The sequence below is a fragment of the Capra hircus genome, chromosome 10 (genome assembly GCF_001704415.2).
Source record: "Capra hircus breed San Clemente chromosome 10, ASM170441v1, whole genome shotgun sequence".
In the NCBI taxonomy this organism is placed as follows: domain Eukaryota; kingdom Metazoa; phylum Chordata; class Mammalia; order Artiodactyla; family Bovidae; genus Capra; species Capra hircus.
The window spans coordinates 31,385,104-31,401,293 of NC_030817.1; the positions used below are offsets into that span (position 1 = coordinate 31,385,104).

General features: G+C 42.3%; 1 protein-coding gene across 1 annotated transcript in view; it reads left to right on the forward strand.

Moving 5' to 3' along the window:
• The window catches only part of CCDC175 (coiled-coil domain containing 175), a 78,678-nt gene that overhangs the window by 10,809 nt on the left and 51,679 nt on the right, over nucleotides 1-16,190 (forward strand). Inside the window, exons 5-6 of the mRNA XM_018053798.1 lie at nucleotides 1,676-1,904; nucleotides 15,548-15,670. Coding sequence (XP_017909287.1) covers nucleotides 1,676-1,904; nucleotides 15,548-15,670 — 352 coding nt within the window. The remainder of the gene's footprint in view (nucleotides 1-1,675; nucleotides 1,905-15,547; nucleotides 15,671-16,190) is intronic.

Here is a 16,190-nt window from a genome sequence, read left to right on the forward strand (position 1 = left end):
CACCATCTAGCCTGGGATTCTTTCAATTGCTTTTCTGTGGTGGAGTTAACTTCTGGAAAATAAACTTACCAACAATCTGTTTCCATTTTCCTGAGCCTTTGCACACAATCCCCCTGAACTTAAGTGTTTAGCTTTGGAGATTAGAAGAAAGTCTTTACATTGCAGGAGATTTGAAAAAGGGAAAATAGAGAAATGGCATCACTGTTCTTCCTCCAAATCTTTGATTGTCATTCCTGAGGCAGATGTTTCTCACAATCTTAGCGTCTTCTTCAGGTGGGAGTGACCAGCAATGAATATGTAAGGTTAACCTCTCCTCTTAAACTCAGATTTGGCTATGGCTATGAGAAGATAGGTCTTCCCAGGTGACTCAGTGGTAAAGAATTCGTCTGAGATGCAGAAGACACAAGAGATGCCACGGGTTCAATCCTTGGGTCAGGAAGATCCCCTGGAGGAGGGCATGGCAACCCACTCCAGTGTTCTTGCCTTGGAGAATCCCATGGACAGAGGAGCCTGGCAGGCTACAGTCCATAGGGTCACACAGAGTCGGACACGACTGAAGCGACTGAGTACACACAAATGTGAGGAGTTAAGAGAGTTTAAATAAGATTTTAAGCTCCCTCTGAACCGTGAAGACAGACTCAGATCCCTCTTCCCCAATTTCTGTCCTTAGAGGGGGATTAGGTTTCTCCTGGACATTCTATGCAGGGCAATGGCATCAGAAGGTGACTGGAAGAGTGGTGGGATGTTTATCTATCTTTGGCTTAACTATGTATCTCACGATGATAAGGTAGTTACGGCAAAGTTACCTATCAAACCTTTTGTCCAGCGAGATTCCACTTGCCTGTTCAAAAGGGTTTTTGAATCATACTCCAGTACTTTGGCCACCTCATGCGAAGAGTTGCCTCATTGGAAAAGACTCTGATGCTGGGAGGGATTGGGGGCAGGAGGAGAAGGGGACGACCGAGGATGAGATGGCTGGATGGGATCACTGACTCAATGGACGTGAGTCTGAGTGAACTCCGGGAGTTGATGATGGACAGGGAGGCCTGGCGTGATGCGATTCATGGGGTTGCAAAGAGTCGGACACAACTGAGCGACTGAACTGAACTGAACTGAAGCTTTAAACCAAAATATCCGATAGTAACTACCTGGTATATGAAGATGGCTGGGGTGAGGCAGGACCTGAAGACACTTTGGCAGTGATAAACAGTTGCAAGATGGATACTGTGTTTCCTTCTGTCCTTTATCTCAACCAAGTTTCCTGCTTCTGCTGCTGCCGCTAAGTCACTTCAGTCGTGTCCGACTCTGTGCGACCCCATAGACGGCAGCCCACCAGGCTCCCCCATCCCTGGGACTGTCCAGGCAAGAACACTGGAGTGGGTTGCCATTGCCTTCTTCAATGCATGAAAGTGAAAAGTGAAAGTGAAGTCACTCAGTCGTGTCAGACTCTTGGCGACCCCATGGACTGTAGCCCACCAGGCTCCCCCATCCATGGGATTTTCCAGGCAAGAGTACTGGAGTGGGGTGGCATTAAGTTTAGGCCATTACAAATATAACTCTAACATAAATGTCCCTTAAGTTTCCCTCTCTATGGTGGTTCACCTCATTAAACAGACTTTAAATTTCCCTCTGGAAAAAGCCATTCTTTTTGTCAAGAAGGATTCTTTTTCTCTAGTGAAAGGCAAGAGGAATTAGTGAAGCTTTATGGAAAGATTGTCCTGTCACTCAACCAAGCAATGAAAGAAAGAGCCTCTATCACTATTTACATCAATGAGACTTATACCAAAATTAACTCGGAGAAGAAAGAACTCGAATTGCAAAAAACATATATTCAAGAAATAGAGGAGCAAATAGAAAGAGAAAGAGCAGAATATTTGAAGAAAAAAGAAAAATTGAATCAAGAGGTAAGTGGCATTATTTTTTTAAAAAATAGAGAATTGTACAGAATTGAAGCAGGATATGAGAAATAACGTATTTGCTCTTGACGATAGGAAGCGTTCCCATGGTATCGTCTGCAGGAATAGAGCAGAGGCTCCAGGACACTGGAGCCCATGGGGGAGATGTTTGATTTGTACCACCATCTCAGTTCATGGGAAAGAACACGAGTGATAATGATGGCAACACTGGGGTGGCCCCTTGCTTACATGCAGCCCTATAGGAAGTAGGAATTTGGTTCTGTGTCATTTGGTTGTCTTTGACAGTTCTGAGGCCCTGTTTCTGTAGATAGGATCAGTGAGTTCAGCTCTGCTGGAACTGATGCCAAAACCTGGCCTCTATGCACTGTCACCGGATTGAATCTTGGAAACAGAGTTTTGGGTGAAGTAGAAAAGAATAGCTTTATTGCTTTGCCAACAAAAGGTAACCACAGTGGGCTAATATCCTCAGAATTATGTATCCTAAGCCAGTGAGGGGGGAGTCTTATAGTCAAAGGAAGGATTGCAGACAAGGATCAGGGTGCACATGGGGGTCTGCATTCCTTCAATCCAGAGGTCATCTGGCCTGGCATCAGGTGATCTTGTGATGGCTTCTATGATTCTCAAGGTTATTGAACTGTGACCTTCTCTCTGAAAGGAAAAATGCTTCAACAAGTAGTTAATTAACATCTTTACTTGATGAGGACTCCAGTTCTGTGTAAGAGCTCAAAGATATTGTTCTGTTTATCCCTTGAGGAGGAATCCCATCCTTGCCTCAAGGCTGCACTATTGTTTCCTGACTGCTCCTCCCTTGTTGCTGCATCTCCTCCCTTCCTTGATACAGCAACCCTTTGAACTGCCCTTTGGAACCCAGGGAAGGTCATGGAAGCTGCTGAGTTGAGTTGAGTTGAGTTCAGTCACTCAGTCATGTCCGACTCTTTGTGACCCCTTGGACTGCAGCATGCCAGGCCTCCCTGTCCGTCACCAACTCCCGGAGTTTACTTAAACTCATGTCGATTGAGCCAGTGATGCCATCCAACCATCTCATCCCCTGTCCTTCCCTTTTCCTCCCACCTTTGATCTTTCTCAGCATCAAGGTCTTTTCAAATAAGTCAGTTCTTCACATCAGGTGGCCAAAATATTGGAGTTTCAGCTTCAGCATCAGTCCTTCCAATGAATGTTCAGGACAGAGTTCCTTTAGGATGGACTGGATAGATCTCTTTACAGTCTAAGGGACTCTCAAGAGTCTTCTCCAATACCACAGTCCAAAAGCATCAATTCTTCATTGCTCAGCTTTCTTTATAGTCCAACTCTCATATCCGTACATGACTACTGGAAAAACCATAGCTTTGACTAGACAGACCTTTGTTGGCAAAGTAATGTCTCTGCTTTTTAATATGCTGTCTAGGTTGGTCATAACTTTCCTTCCAAGGAGTAAGTGTCTTTTAATTTCATGGCTGCAGTCACCATCTGCAGTGATATTGGAGCCAAAAAAAATAAAGTCTCTCACTGTTTCCACTGTTTCACCATCTATTTCCCATGAACTGGTGGGACTGGATGCCATGATCTTAGATTTCTGAATGTTGAGTCTTAAGCCAAATTTTTCACTCTCCTCATTCACTTTCATCAACAGGCTCTTTAGTTCTTCACTTTCTTCCATGAGGGTGGTGGCATCTGCATATCTGAGGTTATTGACATTTCTCACTGCAATCTTGAGTCCCGCTTGTGCTTCATCCAGCCCAGTGTTTCTCATGATGTACTCTGCATATAAGTTAAACAAGCAGGGTGACAGTATACAGCCTTGACGCACTCATTTCCCAATCTGGAACCAGCCCCTTGTTCCATATTTGGTTCTGTCAGGCGAGTGTATGCTCCTCGGTTCTTTGTCTCATCACAACGATTTGGAGCAAGGGACATTAAAGCCCTCGGCGCGTCACAGCTCTCAGGTTTTGAACAAACTATGTCATAGCTCTTAGACAAATCCGTGTTACAGCTGTATTTTATTTAGAAGATAGCAGGAGAATCAATTCTCGAAGAGAAGAGAGTGGAGGAGCATGCCAGCGGGCGCAGGGGTGGAGGTTGGGGCCGTGGTGGAGAGAGACAGAGAGAGAGAGAGAAAGCACTTGGGCTCCTCCTTTTATGTTTTTTTTCTCCCCCTGGACCTGCCCTATGCAAATTGGGCTTAGCCAGGAGTGCTGTTTGTTCTTCCTGAGGTCTTCACTCCAGCCCTCAGACCTTCCTTTGACCTTCCTTTGTTCTGTTTTCCCGGGCTTTTCCCTTTCTTGTCTTTTAGCTACCGCCATTTTGGACTCCTTTTCTCTATTCGAACTACCTAACAGTTCTAACTGTTGCTTCTTGACCTGCATACAGATTTCTCAGGAGGCAGGTCAGGTGGCCTGGTATTCTCATCTCTTTAAGAATTTTCCACGGTTTATTGTGATCCACACAGTCAAAGGCTTTGGCATAGCCAATAAAGAAGAAATAGATGTTTTTCTAGAACTCTCTTATGAGAGTTATGTGATCCAACAGATGTTGGATCAGTATGAAAAGGCAAAAAGATAGGACACTGAAAGATGAACTCCCCAGGTCCATAGGTGCCAAATGTGCTATTGGAAATCAGTGGAGAAATAACTCCAGAAATAATGAAGAGATGGAGCCAAAGCAAAAAAACACCCAGTTGTGGATGTGACTGGTGTAGAAGTAAAGTCTGATGCTGTAAAGAGCAATATTGCATAGGAACCTGGAATGTTAGGTCCGTGAATACAAAATAAAGACACAACGTAGAAGCTGTGAGTTATATTTTATTTGAGGACTTTACTGGAGAATGCAGGCTGGAAAGGTGGCCTCTCAAATAGTTCTGAGGAAGTGTCCCAAAGAGGTAATAGAGGAGCCAGGATATATAGAGCTGAGAAAAACCACGTAGTCCAAATCGAAACATTATTGCTAATCACACACACAAAAAACAGATATCTCATGTTAATGATTTTAGTGCTTTTCTCTATATGGGAAGATGCAAGAGTATAGGCTCATTGAAATAATTCCTTTTGGAACAGGAGGGAAATGGTAGGGCACAACTTTTGAAAGAATGACATAGCCCAAGGACACAACATAAACAGATTAGAATCAAATGGATCCAAGATGGCAGACAAGTTAACTTTGACTAGACCTTGATCCTCAAGCAAGCTAAATGACACACCAGAGGTGTCATGACAGTTGCAAGCCTCTATCAAAAGACCAAGGAGTAGATGGTGGCCCAGTTCCTGGAAATCGGCACACCTTCCCCCAAATAGTTAGAATAATCCTCCCACTTATTAGCATATGAAATTACCCAGTCCATAAAAACAAACCACATCACATTTCACAGCCACTCACCCTCTCCCATGGCCTACACTCTGTCTGGGGAGTGTGCTTCTCTCTGAATCTGAATAAATCCATTTCTTGCCTCTTTGTCTCTCACTGAATTCTTTCTGTGATGAGACATCAGGAACCTGAGCTTCATTAGGTCTTGAAACCTAGTACCTTTCATTTAGGCTGGGCTCAAGTCCCAGCCATGTGGATTAGCATCCCAATCTGAGGTAAACAGTTTCACTTTGTTATGAATCTTAACTCTAGGGCCAGTATCTTGTTTCACTCCATCCTGAATTCCCTCAGGGCACACCATCCAGGCTTAGACTGCACAGTAGCTGATACTTGACTGTGAGCAACATTCATTGTTTACTGAAATGGCAGGCCACATGTTTTTTGTGCACAGCCCCAAAGCTGGTATTTTGAGACCAGCAATTTTATGAGGCTCAGCAGAGATAACTACTGCCTCCTGAACTGTTAAGAATTCATCCTCAGAATGGCTTCTGATCGGTTCCTCTTTGTTGTTCTTCACATCAGGTTGCCCCAGGAAAAGCAGGTTTATCTCCATTTTAGGTGTTCCCAGCAGCAACCTTCTTTTCCTCCAAGTAGTGAGGGTCCAGCCCAGGATGACAATTGCTGTTGAGCCCCTGGTATCTCCATCATGAGAATATTTATAGTTATGAACTGGCATAACTAGAATGCAGAAAATGAGACCTGGGCTTGCAACCTGCTATGTTAAATACACATATACATGTATATGTATAAAGAAAGAAAAAAACATTTATTATATTGCATTTCTTGTGTCTTAATTAAAATTTAGTGGAATATAGTCTCTCAGTGATCAAGATTTTGATGCACAAAAGAAAAATATCACTTCCTGGAAAAAGAGTGAACCTCTGGGACAGACTGCCAAGTGAACATCCTTGGTTTTGATAAAGAAAGAATTCAAGAGTGAGCCAAAATAAAGCGAAAGCAAGTTTATTTATAGACACACATATTCCACAAGCAGAATTTGGGCCTGTCTTAGAAAGTGAGAGCGGCCTCAGGATATGGAGGTTCTTATGGTTTGGGTAATTTCATATAACTGGTGAGAGAAATATTCTGTTTTGGGTAGTCAAGTCAGTCAGTTCAGTAGCTCAGTCACGTCTGACTCTTTGTGACCCCATTGACTGCAGCATGCCAGGCCTCCCTGTCCATCACCAATTCTCAAGGTTTACTCAAACTCATGTCCATCGAGTCGGTGATGCCATGCAACCATCTCATCCTCTGTAGTCCACTTCTCCTCCCACCTTCAATCTTTCCCAGCATCAGGGTCTTTTCAAATGAGTCAGGTCTTCACATCAGGTGGCCAAAATATTGGAGTTTCAGCTTCAGCATCAGTCCTTCCAATGAATATTCAGGACAGAGTTCTTTTAGGATGGACTGGTTGGATCTCTTTGCAGTCCAAGGGACTCTCAAGAGTCTTCTCCAACACCACAGTCCAAAAGCATCAATTCTTCATTGCTCAGCTTTCTTTATAGTCCAACTCTCACATCATGTACATGACTCTGGAAAAACCATAGCTTTGACTAGATGGACCTTTGTTGGCAAAGTAATGTCTCTGCTTTTTAATATGCTATCTAGGTTGGTCATAACTTTCCTGCCAAGGAGTAAGCATCTTTCAATGTCATGGCTGCAGTCACCATCTGAAGTGATTTTGGAGCCCGCCAAAATAAAGTCTGACACTGTTTCCACTGTTTCACCATCTATTTGCCATGAAGTGATGGGACCGGATGCCATGATCTTAGTTTTCTGAATGTTGAGCTTTAAGCCAACTTTTCCACTCTCCTCTTTCACTTTCATCAAGAGGCTCTTTAGTTCTTCTTCATTTTCTTCCATGAGGGTGATGGCATCTGCATATCTGAGGTTATTGATCTTTCTCCTGGCAATCTTGATTCCCGCTTGTGCTTCATCCAGCCAAGCATGATGTACTCTGCATATAAGTTAAATAATTAGGGTGACAATATACAGCCTTGACATACCCTTTTCCTATTTGGAACCAGTCTCTTGTTCCTTGTCTAGTTCTGACTCTTGCTTCCTGAACTGCAAACAGATTTCTCAAGAGACAGGTCAGGTGGTCTGGTATTTTCATCCCTTCCAGAATTTTCCACAGTTTATTGTGATCCACACAGTCAAAGGCTTTGGCATAGTCAATAAAGCAGAAGTAGATGTTTTTCTGGAACTCTCTTGCTTTTTTGATAATCCAATGAATGTCGTCAATTTGATCTCTGTTTCCTCTGCCTTTTCTAAATCTACCTTGAACATCTGGAAATTCAGAGTTTACATACTGTTGAAACCTGCCTTGGAGAATTTTCAGCATTACTTTACTAGTGTGTGAGCTGAGTTTAATTGTATGCTACTTCGAGAATTCTTTGGTGTTGCCTTTCTTTGGGATTGGAATGAAAACTAACCTTTTCCAGTCCTGTGGCCATTGCTGAGTTTTCCAAATTTGCTGGCATATTGAGTGCAGCACTTTCACAGCATCATCTTTTAGAATTTGAAATAATTCAACTGAAATTCCATCACCTCCACTAGTTTTGTTCATAGTGATGCTTCCTAAGACCCACTTGACTTTGCATTCCAGAGTGTCTGGCTCTAGGTGAGTGATCATACCATCGTGATTATCTGGGTCATGAAGATCTTTTTTGTATAGTTCTTCTGTGTATTCTTGCCACCTCTTTTTAATATCTTCTGCTTCTGTTAGGTCCATACCATTTCTGTCCTTTATCGAGCCCATCTTTGCATGAAATGTTCCCTTGGTATCTCTAATTTTCATGAAGAGATCTCTAGTCTTTCCCATTCTATTGTTTTCCTCTGTTCTTTGCATTGATCCTTGAGGAGGTCTTTCTTACCTCTCCTTTCTGTTCTTTGGAACTCTTCATTCAAATGGGTATATCCTTCCTTTTCTCCTTTGCCTTTCACTTCTCTTCATTTCTCAGCCTCCTCAGACAACAATTTTGCCTTTTGCATTTCTTTTTCTTTGGGATGGTCTTGATCATTGCCTCCTGTACAATGTCATGAACCTCCATCCATTGTTCTTCTGGTACTCTGTTTATCAGATCTAATCCCTTGAATCTATTTATTACCTCCACTGTATAATTGTAAGTGATTTGATTTAGGTCATACCTGAAAATGGTCTAGTGGTTTTCCTTACTTTCTTCAATTTAAGTCTGAACTTGGCAATAAGGAGTTCATGATCTGAGCCACAGTCAGCTCCCCATCTTGTTTTTGCTGACTGTATAGAGTGTCTCCATCTTTGGCTGCAAATAATATAATCAACCTGATTTCAGTATTGACCATCTGGTGATGTCCATGTGTAGAGTCTTCTCTTGCATTGTTGAAAGAAGGTGTTTGCTATGACCAGTGCATTCTCTTGACAAAACTCTTTTAGCCTTTGACCTGATTCATTCTGTACTCCAAGGCCAAGTTTGCCTTGTTACTCCAGGTATTTCTTGACTTCCGACTTTTGCATTCCAGTCCCCTATAATGAAAAGGACATCTTTTTGGGGTGTTAGTTCTAGAAGATCATGTAGGTCTTCATAGAACCATTCAGCTTCAGCTTCTTCAGCATTACTGGTCAGGACATAGACTTGGATTACTGTGATATTGATTGGTTTGCCTCGGAAATGAACAGAAATCATTCTGTCATTTTTGAGATTGCTTCCAAGTACTGCATTTCAGACTCTTGTTGAATATGATGGCTACTCCATTTCTTCTAAGGGATTCTTGCCTACAATAGTAGATATAATGGTCATCTTAGTGAAATTCACCCAATCCAGTGCATTTTAGTTTGCTGATTCCTAAAATGTCAATGTTCACTCTTGCCATCTCCTGTTTGACCACTTCCAATTTGCCTTGATTCATGGAGCTAACATTACAAGTTCCTATGCAATATTGCTCTTTACAGCATCGGACTTTACTTCTATCACCAGTCACATCCACAACTGGGTGGTGTTGTTGCTTTGGCTCTGTCTCTTTATTATTTCTGGGCTTATTTCTCCACTGTTCTCCAGTAGCACATTGGGCACCTACCAACCTGGGTAGTTCATCTTTCAGTGTCCTATCTTTTTGCCTTTTCATACTGTTCATGGGGTTCTCAAGGCAAGAATACTGAAGTGGTTTGCCATTCCCTTCTCCAGTGAACCACATTTTGTCAGAACTCTTCACCGTGACCCGTCTGTCTTGGGTAGCCCTACACGGCATGGCTCCTAGTTTCACTGAGTTAGACAAGGCTGTGGTCCATGTGATCAGATTGGTTAGATTTCTGTGATTGTGGTTTTCAGTCTGTCTGCCCTCTGATGGAGAAGGATAAGAAGCTTATGGAAGCTTCCTGATGGGAGAGACTGACTGAGGGGGAAACTAAGTCTTGTTCTCATGGGCGGGGCCATGCTCAGTAAATCTTTAATCCAATTTTCTGTTGATGGGTGGAGCTGTGTTCCCTACCTGTTCTTTACCTGGGTCCAAACTATTGTGCCATTAGTGAAGATAATGGCCTTCAAAAGGTCCCATGCACACACTGGTACACTCAGTGCCCCCAACCCTGCAGCAGGCAACCGCCAACCCACGCCTCCGCGGGAGACTCCTGGACACTCCCGGGCAAGTCTCAGTCAGTCTCTTGTGGGGTCTCTGCTCCTTTCTCCTGGGTAGTGGTGCACACAAGGTTCTGTTTGTGCCCTCCAAGAGTCTATTTCCTCAGTCTTATGTAAGTTCTGGCAGCTCTATGGTGGGGTTAATAAGCAACCTCTTTCAAGAGGGCTTATGCCATACGCAAGTCTGCTGCACCCAGAGCCCCTGCCTCTGCAGCATTCCACTGCTGACCCATACCTCCATAGGAGACACTCAAACACAGTTCTGTCTCAGTCTCCGTGGGGTCTCTGGATCCTGGTGCACACAAGGTTTGTTTGAGCCCTCTGAGCGTCTCTGGTGGGTATGTGGTTTGATTCTAAATGTGATTTCGCCCCTCCTACTGTCTTGCTGGGGCTTCTCCTATGCCGTTGGATGTGGGATATCTCCTCAAAGTCACTCCAGAGCTGCACTGCTGTTTTGGGTAAGGGGTGGGGATTTTCAGAAATTTGGTCACTGCCCACTTTCTGGCTTTTTATGGTCAGCTTTCAAATTGTCATGGCACTTGTGGGTGTGTCATTTAGCATATGCTAATATATTACAATGAGCATATAAAGAAGCTCGAGGTCAACTGAAAGTCAAATTTTCTGCCATCCTGGGCCTATCTACAGTTTAACCAGTTTTCGTAGTATCCTGTTTTTCTCCATGGCTTTGTCCCCTGCCCTCTTCGTTCTTGTCTCAATTTGGTTCTTGTGATTGTTTCCATGATGCGTGCAAAGTTACTTCAGTTGTGTCTGACTCTTTGTGACCCTATGGACCATAGCCTGCCAGGCTCCTCTGTCCATGGGATACTCTAGTTATGAGTACTGGAGTGGGTTGCCATGCCCTCCTCCAGGGGATCTTCCTAACTCACAACTTTACACCTCCTGCATTAGCAGGCAAGTTCTTTACCACTAGCACCACCTTTTTTCATGATAAGACTATTCATAAGTTCCAGTTAGGTCTGAGAGTTTTTATCCTTTAAAGCACCTATGTCTTCATAAACAGTTTTACACTAAAACCATGGATTTTTAAAAAAAGTGTAAATAGCTCAGCCTTAGTCACCCTCAGAACAGGTGCTTTGTGAAGTCATTGACAAGGGGTCCTTTGGGCAGTCTGCAACCACCAACCAGAATTTGTAAAAGTCGAGCTCCATGGACCTTTTCAGGGGACGAAACCATTGTTACTCTGCACTGCAGTTCTGGAGTCAACTGAAATCCGTGGCTCCTGTCACTGGGCTAGACCTTGCTTGGATTTATTGTTATTTCAGTGAAATGGTATCAGAATAATAAGAACAAAAATGGGTTTTTCCTCTTTTCTTTCTCTACCCACAACAATGCTGAGAGGACTTAATTTCACCCACTGTTTCCAGCCCTCTGCTTGACTTTCTCTCTGAGTAGTCCAGAACTCCCACACTGGAGGGGCTCACTGAAGTTACAGGGGTAAAAAGCGGGATGTGTGTGCATGGGCACAGCTTGAGGGATGATGTGCAGGGCAGTGTAGGTGGGGAGTGGGGAGAGCCTAGTCGCTTTTTTTTTTTTTCACTTCTGCTGGGGCTGAAACAATGGTCAATGGTGGCCTGAGTATTACCGACATTTGCCCACCAGAAGGAAGACTCCACCAGGCAGGGATTTTATCCGTCTTTTTGTTGCTGGATTCTAGCACCATGATGGGTGCCTGGCATACCTTGCATGTATGATATTACTGTATTGAGAGATTGAGTTTCTAACTTCATTTTAAGCCCTAGAGACAAGTTTCCACCCTCTCCCATCCCTTCCTATTCTTTAATATAAAGAATATAATATATATAATAAATATTATATAAAATATAATATATATTTTACATAAAAATTTTAAAAGGAAGCCCAGAGGGACTTCAGATTGAGAATTTGAGAATATGATAGGTTCTCCTTCCTTTTGTGGATAGTGTTTCTCAGTCAAAAGCACTAATTCAATGAATAAGTGTGGCTTTGCAAAAACAGGTAGTGGCTGGATTTGGCCCACAGGTAGTAGTTTGCCTACCCTTGGTCTAGTGCCCTGGGAGAAAAGGAAAAGCCTTAGAGTACTCAGATGCAAATAGCAAAAGCCTTGACTCAAACTTGCTTAAATAGTAAGGGCATTTATCATCTTACACAGTAGGAATTCCCAAGGTAGGGCAGACTCCAGGACTAGCTAATTCAGTGGCTCATCCCTCTTCCATCTTTCATTTTAAGGCTGGTTTCCCTCATCATCACAAGATGCCTGCCAGTGACAACTGGCCTGTATGCTTCCATATTCACATAGAAGAAGAAAACCTTTCCCAACCAGGGGCATAAGTCTTCTTGCCAGGTTAAGATAGTGCCCACCTCAGAATACTAATGGATCCTAAGGGAATGCATGTACTAGTGGGCTAGACCAGCTAGGGTGGATATTAAGGAGTCAACCATTGATGCTCACTAAATGCACACCATATGCCATGGTGTTAAGCTTGTTAATTCCCTTTATTTCAAATGAGAAAGGAAAACCTGTTTATAGCTGTCAGAGTCTTCAAACACACAGTCTCCTCTAACACAAAACAGAATTGTTTTTGCTAATATTATTTCTATAATTACAAGACTTTGGGAGAAGTTTTAAGCCAACGAATGAGGACAGAATATCAATTTTCAATAAAATTTATTATCACCAATTTCATTTAAATGCACCTGTGCCCTAGTGCAGAGATAATTGATAATGATTACATTCATTCAGAGTAGCCACTTTGAGTGAATTGGCTGATGACTGATGGAAAACCACACCACTATATATTTTCATTAATTCTTTAATATAAAGTTAAATATGCTTTCTCAGGCCTTACTGCTCACTTGCCTTGCTCTTGATAATTCACCTTGCCAACAAATCCATGATGTGTTTGATTTTGATAAGAAGGTGACTCATTTAAGTAGGATCTGACAGGTAATCACAATATGTTTGATCTTAGTAAAATTGTTATTTATCCTGTTAATGAAAATAGTCGATAAACAATCTATAGAGTTTTATTTGAGTCAAACTAAGAACTAGTTTAGAAGCCATCTTCCCAGATTACTCCAAGGAGCTGTTCTGTAAAAGCAGGGTTTTCAGCACAGTTTTATATCTTGTCAGAACAAAGACTACTGAACAAGTCAGAGTTACATTTCTTCAACGTTCTGAAAAAGAAAAAAAAAAAAAAACAGACCAGCACCTGGGAAGGGAGTCTTATCATCAAAGGAGTAACAACATACTTAGCATCCCAGGAAGAGGGACATTTAATCTTTATTTTTAACACGAATTTTCCTTACTTATTAATGTTTCCTTTTCTTAAATAGTTACAGCTGATGTAGAATGCAGGTATGATAGACCACGAAAAGGCTATTTTAGTTAGCATAAAATTCAGGTTAGCTGATGTATAAGCCAGAGTGACTTCCTTATATCTCAATATGTGAAAATTTATCAGTTCCCAACAGGTTGGTGACCCCTTCTATGGGTCCTTTGCCCAGTGTCGCAAATGCCAGTCAAACGAAACAGGGTTCGGTATAGCAAATCAGGAACTCAATTCATTGATTAAGGAACAGAGAAGAGAGAGCTTCTGCTCTAAATACACCATCTTCCTGAAGGAAGGAGAGTAAACGAATTCTCAGGAGTAGGAGGCTGCAGTCATCAGGGCTCTAGGAAAGGGGCGGAGATTTGTAGAACCAGGGCAGCTGGAGCATGCGCAGTCGAGCATGCGCAGTCTTTCATGCTTCCTTGCACGGGGCGTAAGTTGCGCCTCCTGCTGCTGGGGCTGCTGCTGCTGCTGCTAAATCGCTTCAGTCATGTCTGACTCTGCGACCCCATAGACGGCAGCCCACCAGGCTCCCCCGTCCCTGGTATTCACCCAGCAAGAACACTGGAGTGGTTTGCCTAGTAGAGTACAAATACCCTGTTTGGGCAGAGATCTTAACATGGTAAAGAAGCAAAGTTAACTTTCCAACACCTCAGGTCTTATGTGCACAGGAAGGGCATTCCTGTGGTCAAGTCACACAGCCAGTTCAGGGCATTTGACCACCTAATATCTCTTAAGGCATAGCCACAAAGCATTTTTGCCAAATACCGGGTGCTTTTGAAACAGATAAATCAAAGTAAGGATCCGTTAGTTCTCAGAGCTGGTATGGGTGACACAATGGTAAGTTGTTCAAGGCTGTGAGCTGCCCTACCTGCAATAATTTTAGTTTTGGTCTGTTTTATTCCTCATTAAATAATGTGAATTTAAATATCTGAACAATTCTTAATTCCTTCCTTTGACTCTCCTCAGTTCAGTTCAGTTCAGTCGTTCAGTCGTGTCCGACTCTTTGCGACCCCATGAATCACAGCACGCCAGGCCTCCCTGTCCATCACCAACTCCCAGAGTTCACTCAGACTCACATCCATCGAGTCAGTGATGCCACCCAGCCATTTCATCCTCTGTCGTCCCCTTCTTCTCCTGCCCCCAATCCCTCCCAGCATCAGAGTCTTTTCCAGTGAGTCAACTCTTCTCATGAGGTGGCCAAAGTACTGGAGTTTCAGCTTTAGCATCATTCCTTCCAAAGAAATCCCAGGGCTGATCTTGTCAGAATGGACTTGTTGGATCTCCTTGCAGTTCACGGGACTCTCAAGAGTCTTCTCCAACACCACAGTTCGAAAGCATCAATTCTTCGGTGCTCAGCCTTCTTCACAGTCCAACTCTCACATTCATACATGACCACAGGAAAAACCATAGCCTTGACTAGGCGGACCTTAGTCGGCAAAGTAATGTCTCTGCTTTTGAATATGCTATCTAGGTTGGTCATAACTTTTCTTCCAAGGAGGAAGCGTCTTTTAATTTCATGGCTGCAATCACCATCTGCAGTGATTTTGGAGCCCAAAAAAATGAAGTCTGACACTGTTTCCACTGTTTCCCCATCTATTTCCCATGAAGTGATGGGACTGGCTGCCATGATCTTCGTTTTCTGAATGTTGAGCTTTAAGCCAACTTGTTCACTCTCCTCTTTCACTTTCACCGAGAGGCTTTTTAGCTCCTCTTCACTTTCTGCCATAAGGGTGGTGTCATCTGCATATCTGAGGTGATTGATATTTCTCCCGGCAATCTTGATTCCAGCTTGTGTTTCTTCCAGTCCAGCGTTTCTCATGATGTACTCTGCATAGAAGTTAAATAAGCAGGGTGACAATATATAGCCTTGAAGTACTCCTTTTCCTATTTGGAACCAGTCTGTTGTTCCATGTCCAGTTCTAACTGTTGCTTCCTGACCTGCATACAGATTTCTCAAGAGGCTCCTAATATGCTATAAATCTTTTTTTTTTATTTTATATATTATTGTATTTTACCAGTAATTGTTTTACTAGTAAATTTTAGAACAAAAGCTACTTTTATAATTTGCTTTTAATGATCATTGTTTTATTGTGACTCTAAATTTACTAGTTCAACATTTTGTAATTACAGTTCAGTCTTTGTGACTTATTATTTTTCCTTTGATGCCTCAAAATAAGCCCAAACCCGCTTGTTTTAATTTGATAAAATACTTAGGTTAAATATGGTATATGTAGATATGAATTAGGTCAGCAAAAAATTTTTAAAGGATTTCCTAAGCTTTGTTGTCATCTTAAGCTTTAGGTTTGGTTTATTATGTTTATTAATACAGATTGAAGAATGTAAAAAACTCTGTGAACTTAAGAGAGAAGAAGCTTATGCAAAGAAGAAAGAATTGGATAAATTAAGGCTTACAATGACAAAAATGAGAGAAACTGTTACTACGAGCACAGTGGTAAGAAAAAATAAAAACTAGTTTTTCATGTCTGACCCCAGGCTTCTCAATATACGCTGCCTTAAACATAGCAGGAGGTTTTTTAAAAAAGGAGTTGATTTTAATTCATCTTCATGCCATTCTGGGGAGAATGTTTTGAGCATGTTAACGTTTTCTGACATATTATTTAAAGTGTCGTAGTGCAGTTATGTTTTCTTCAGGAATATGATGAAAAGAAGTAAGTTTGGAATGCCTTAGGTATAAATTGCATTTAATGGACTGCCCAACCAAGAAATTGAACCCAGGCCTCCCTCAGTGCAGGCAGTTGCTTTACTGCCTGAGCTACACATGAAGTCCCTTTAATGGGCCAAAGTACTATAAAACTGGTTTTAAAAAACACATATAGAACTGACCAAATGCATACAGAACCTTATGTAATGTTTCTGTGAGATTGCTTTATTCTGTATAACAAAGTGAATAACCATGGACAGGTTCCTTATTTCTGAATATGTGATAATCAAACAGAATTTGGGCTCTCCAT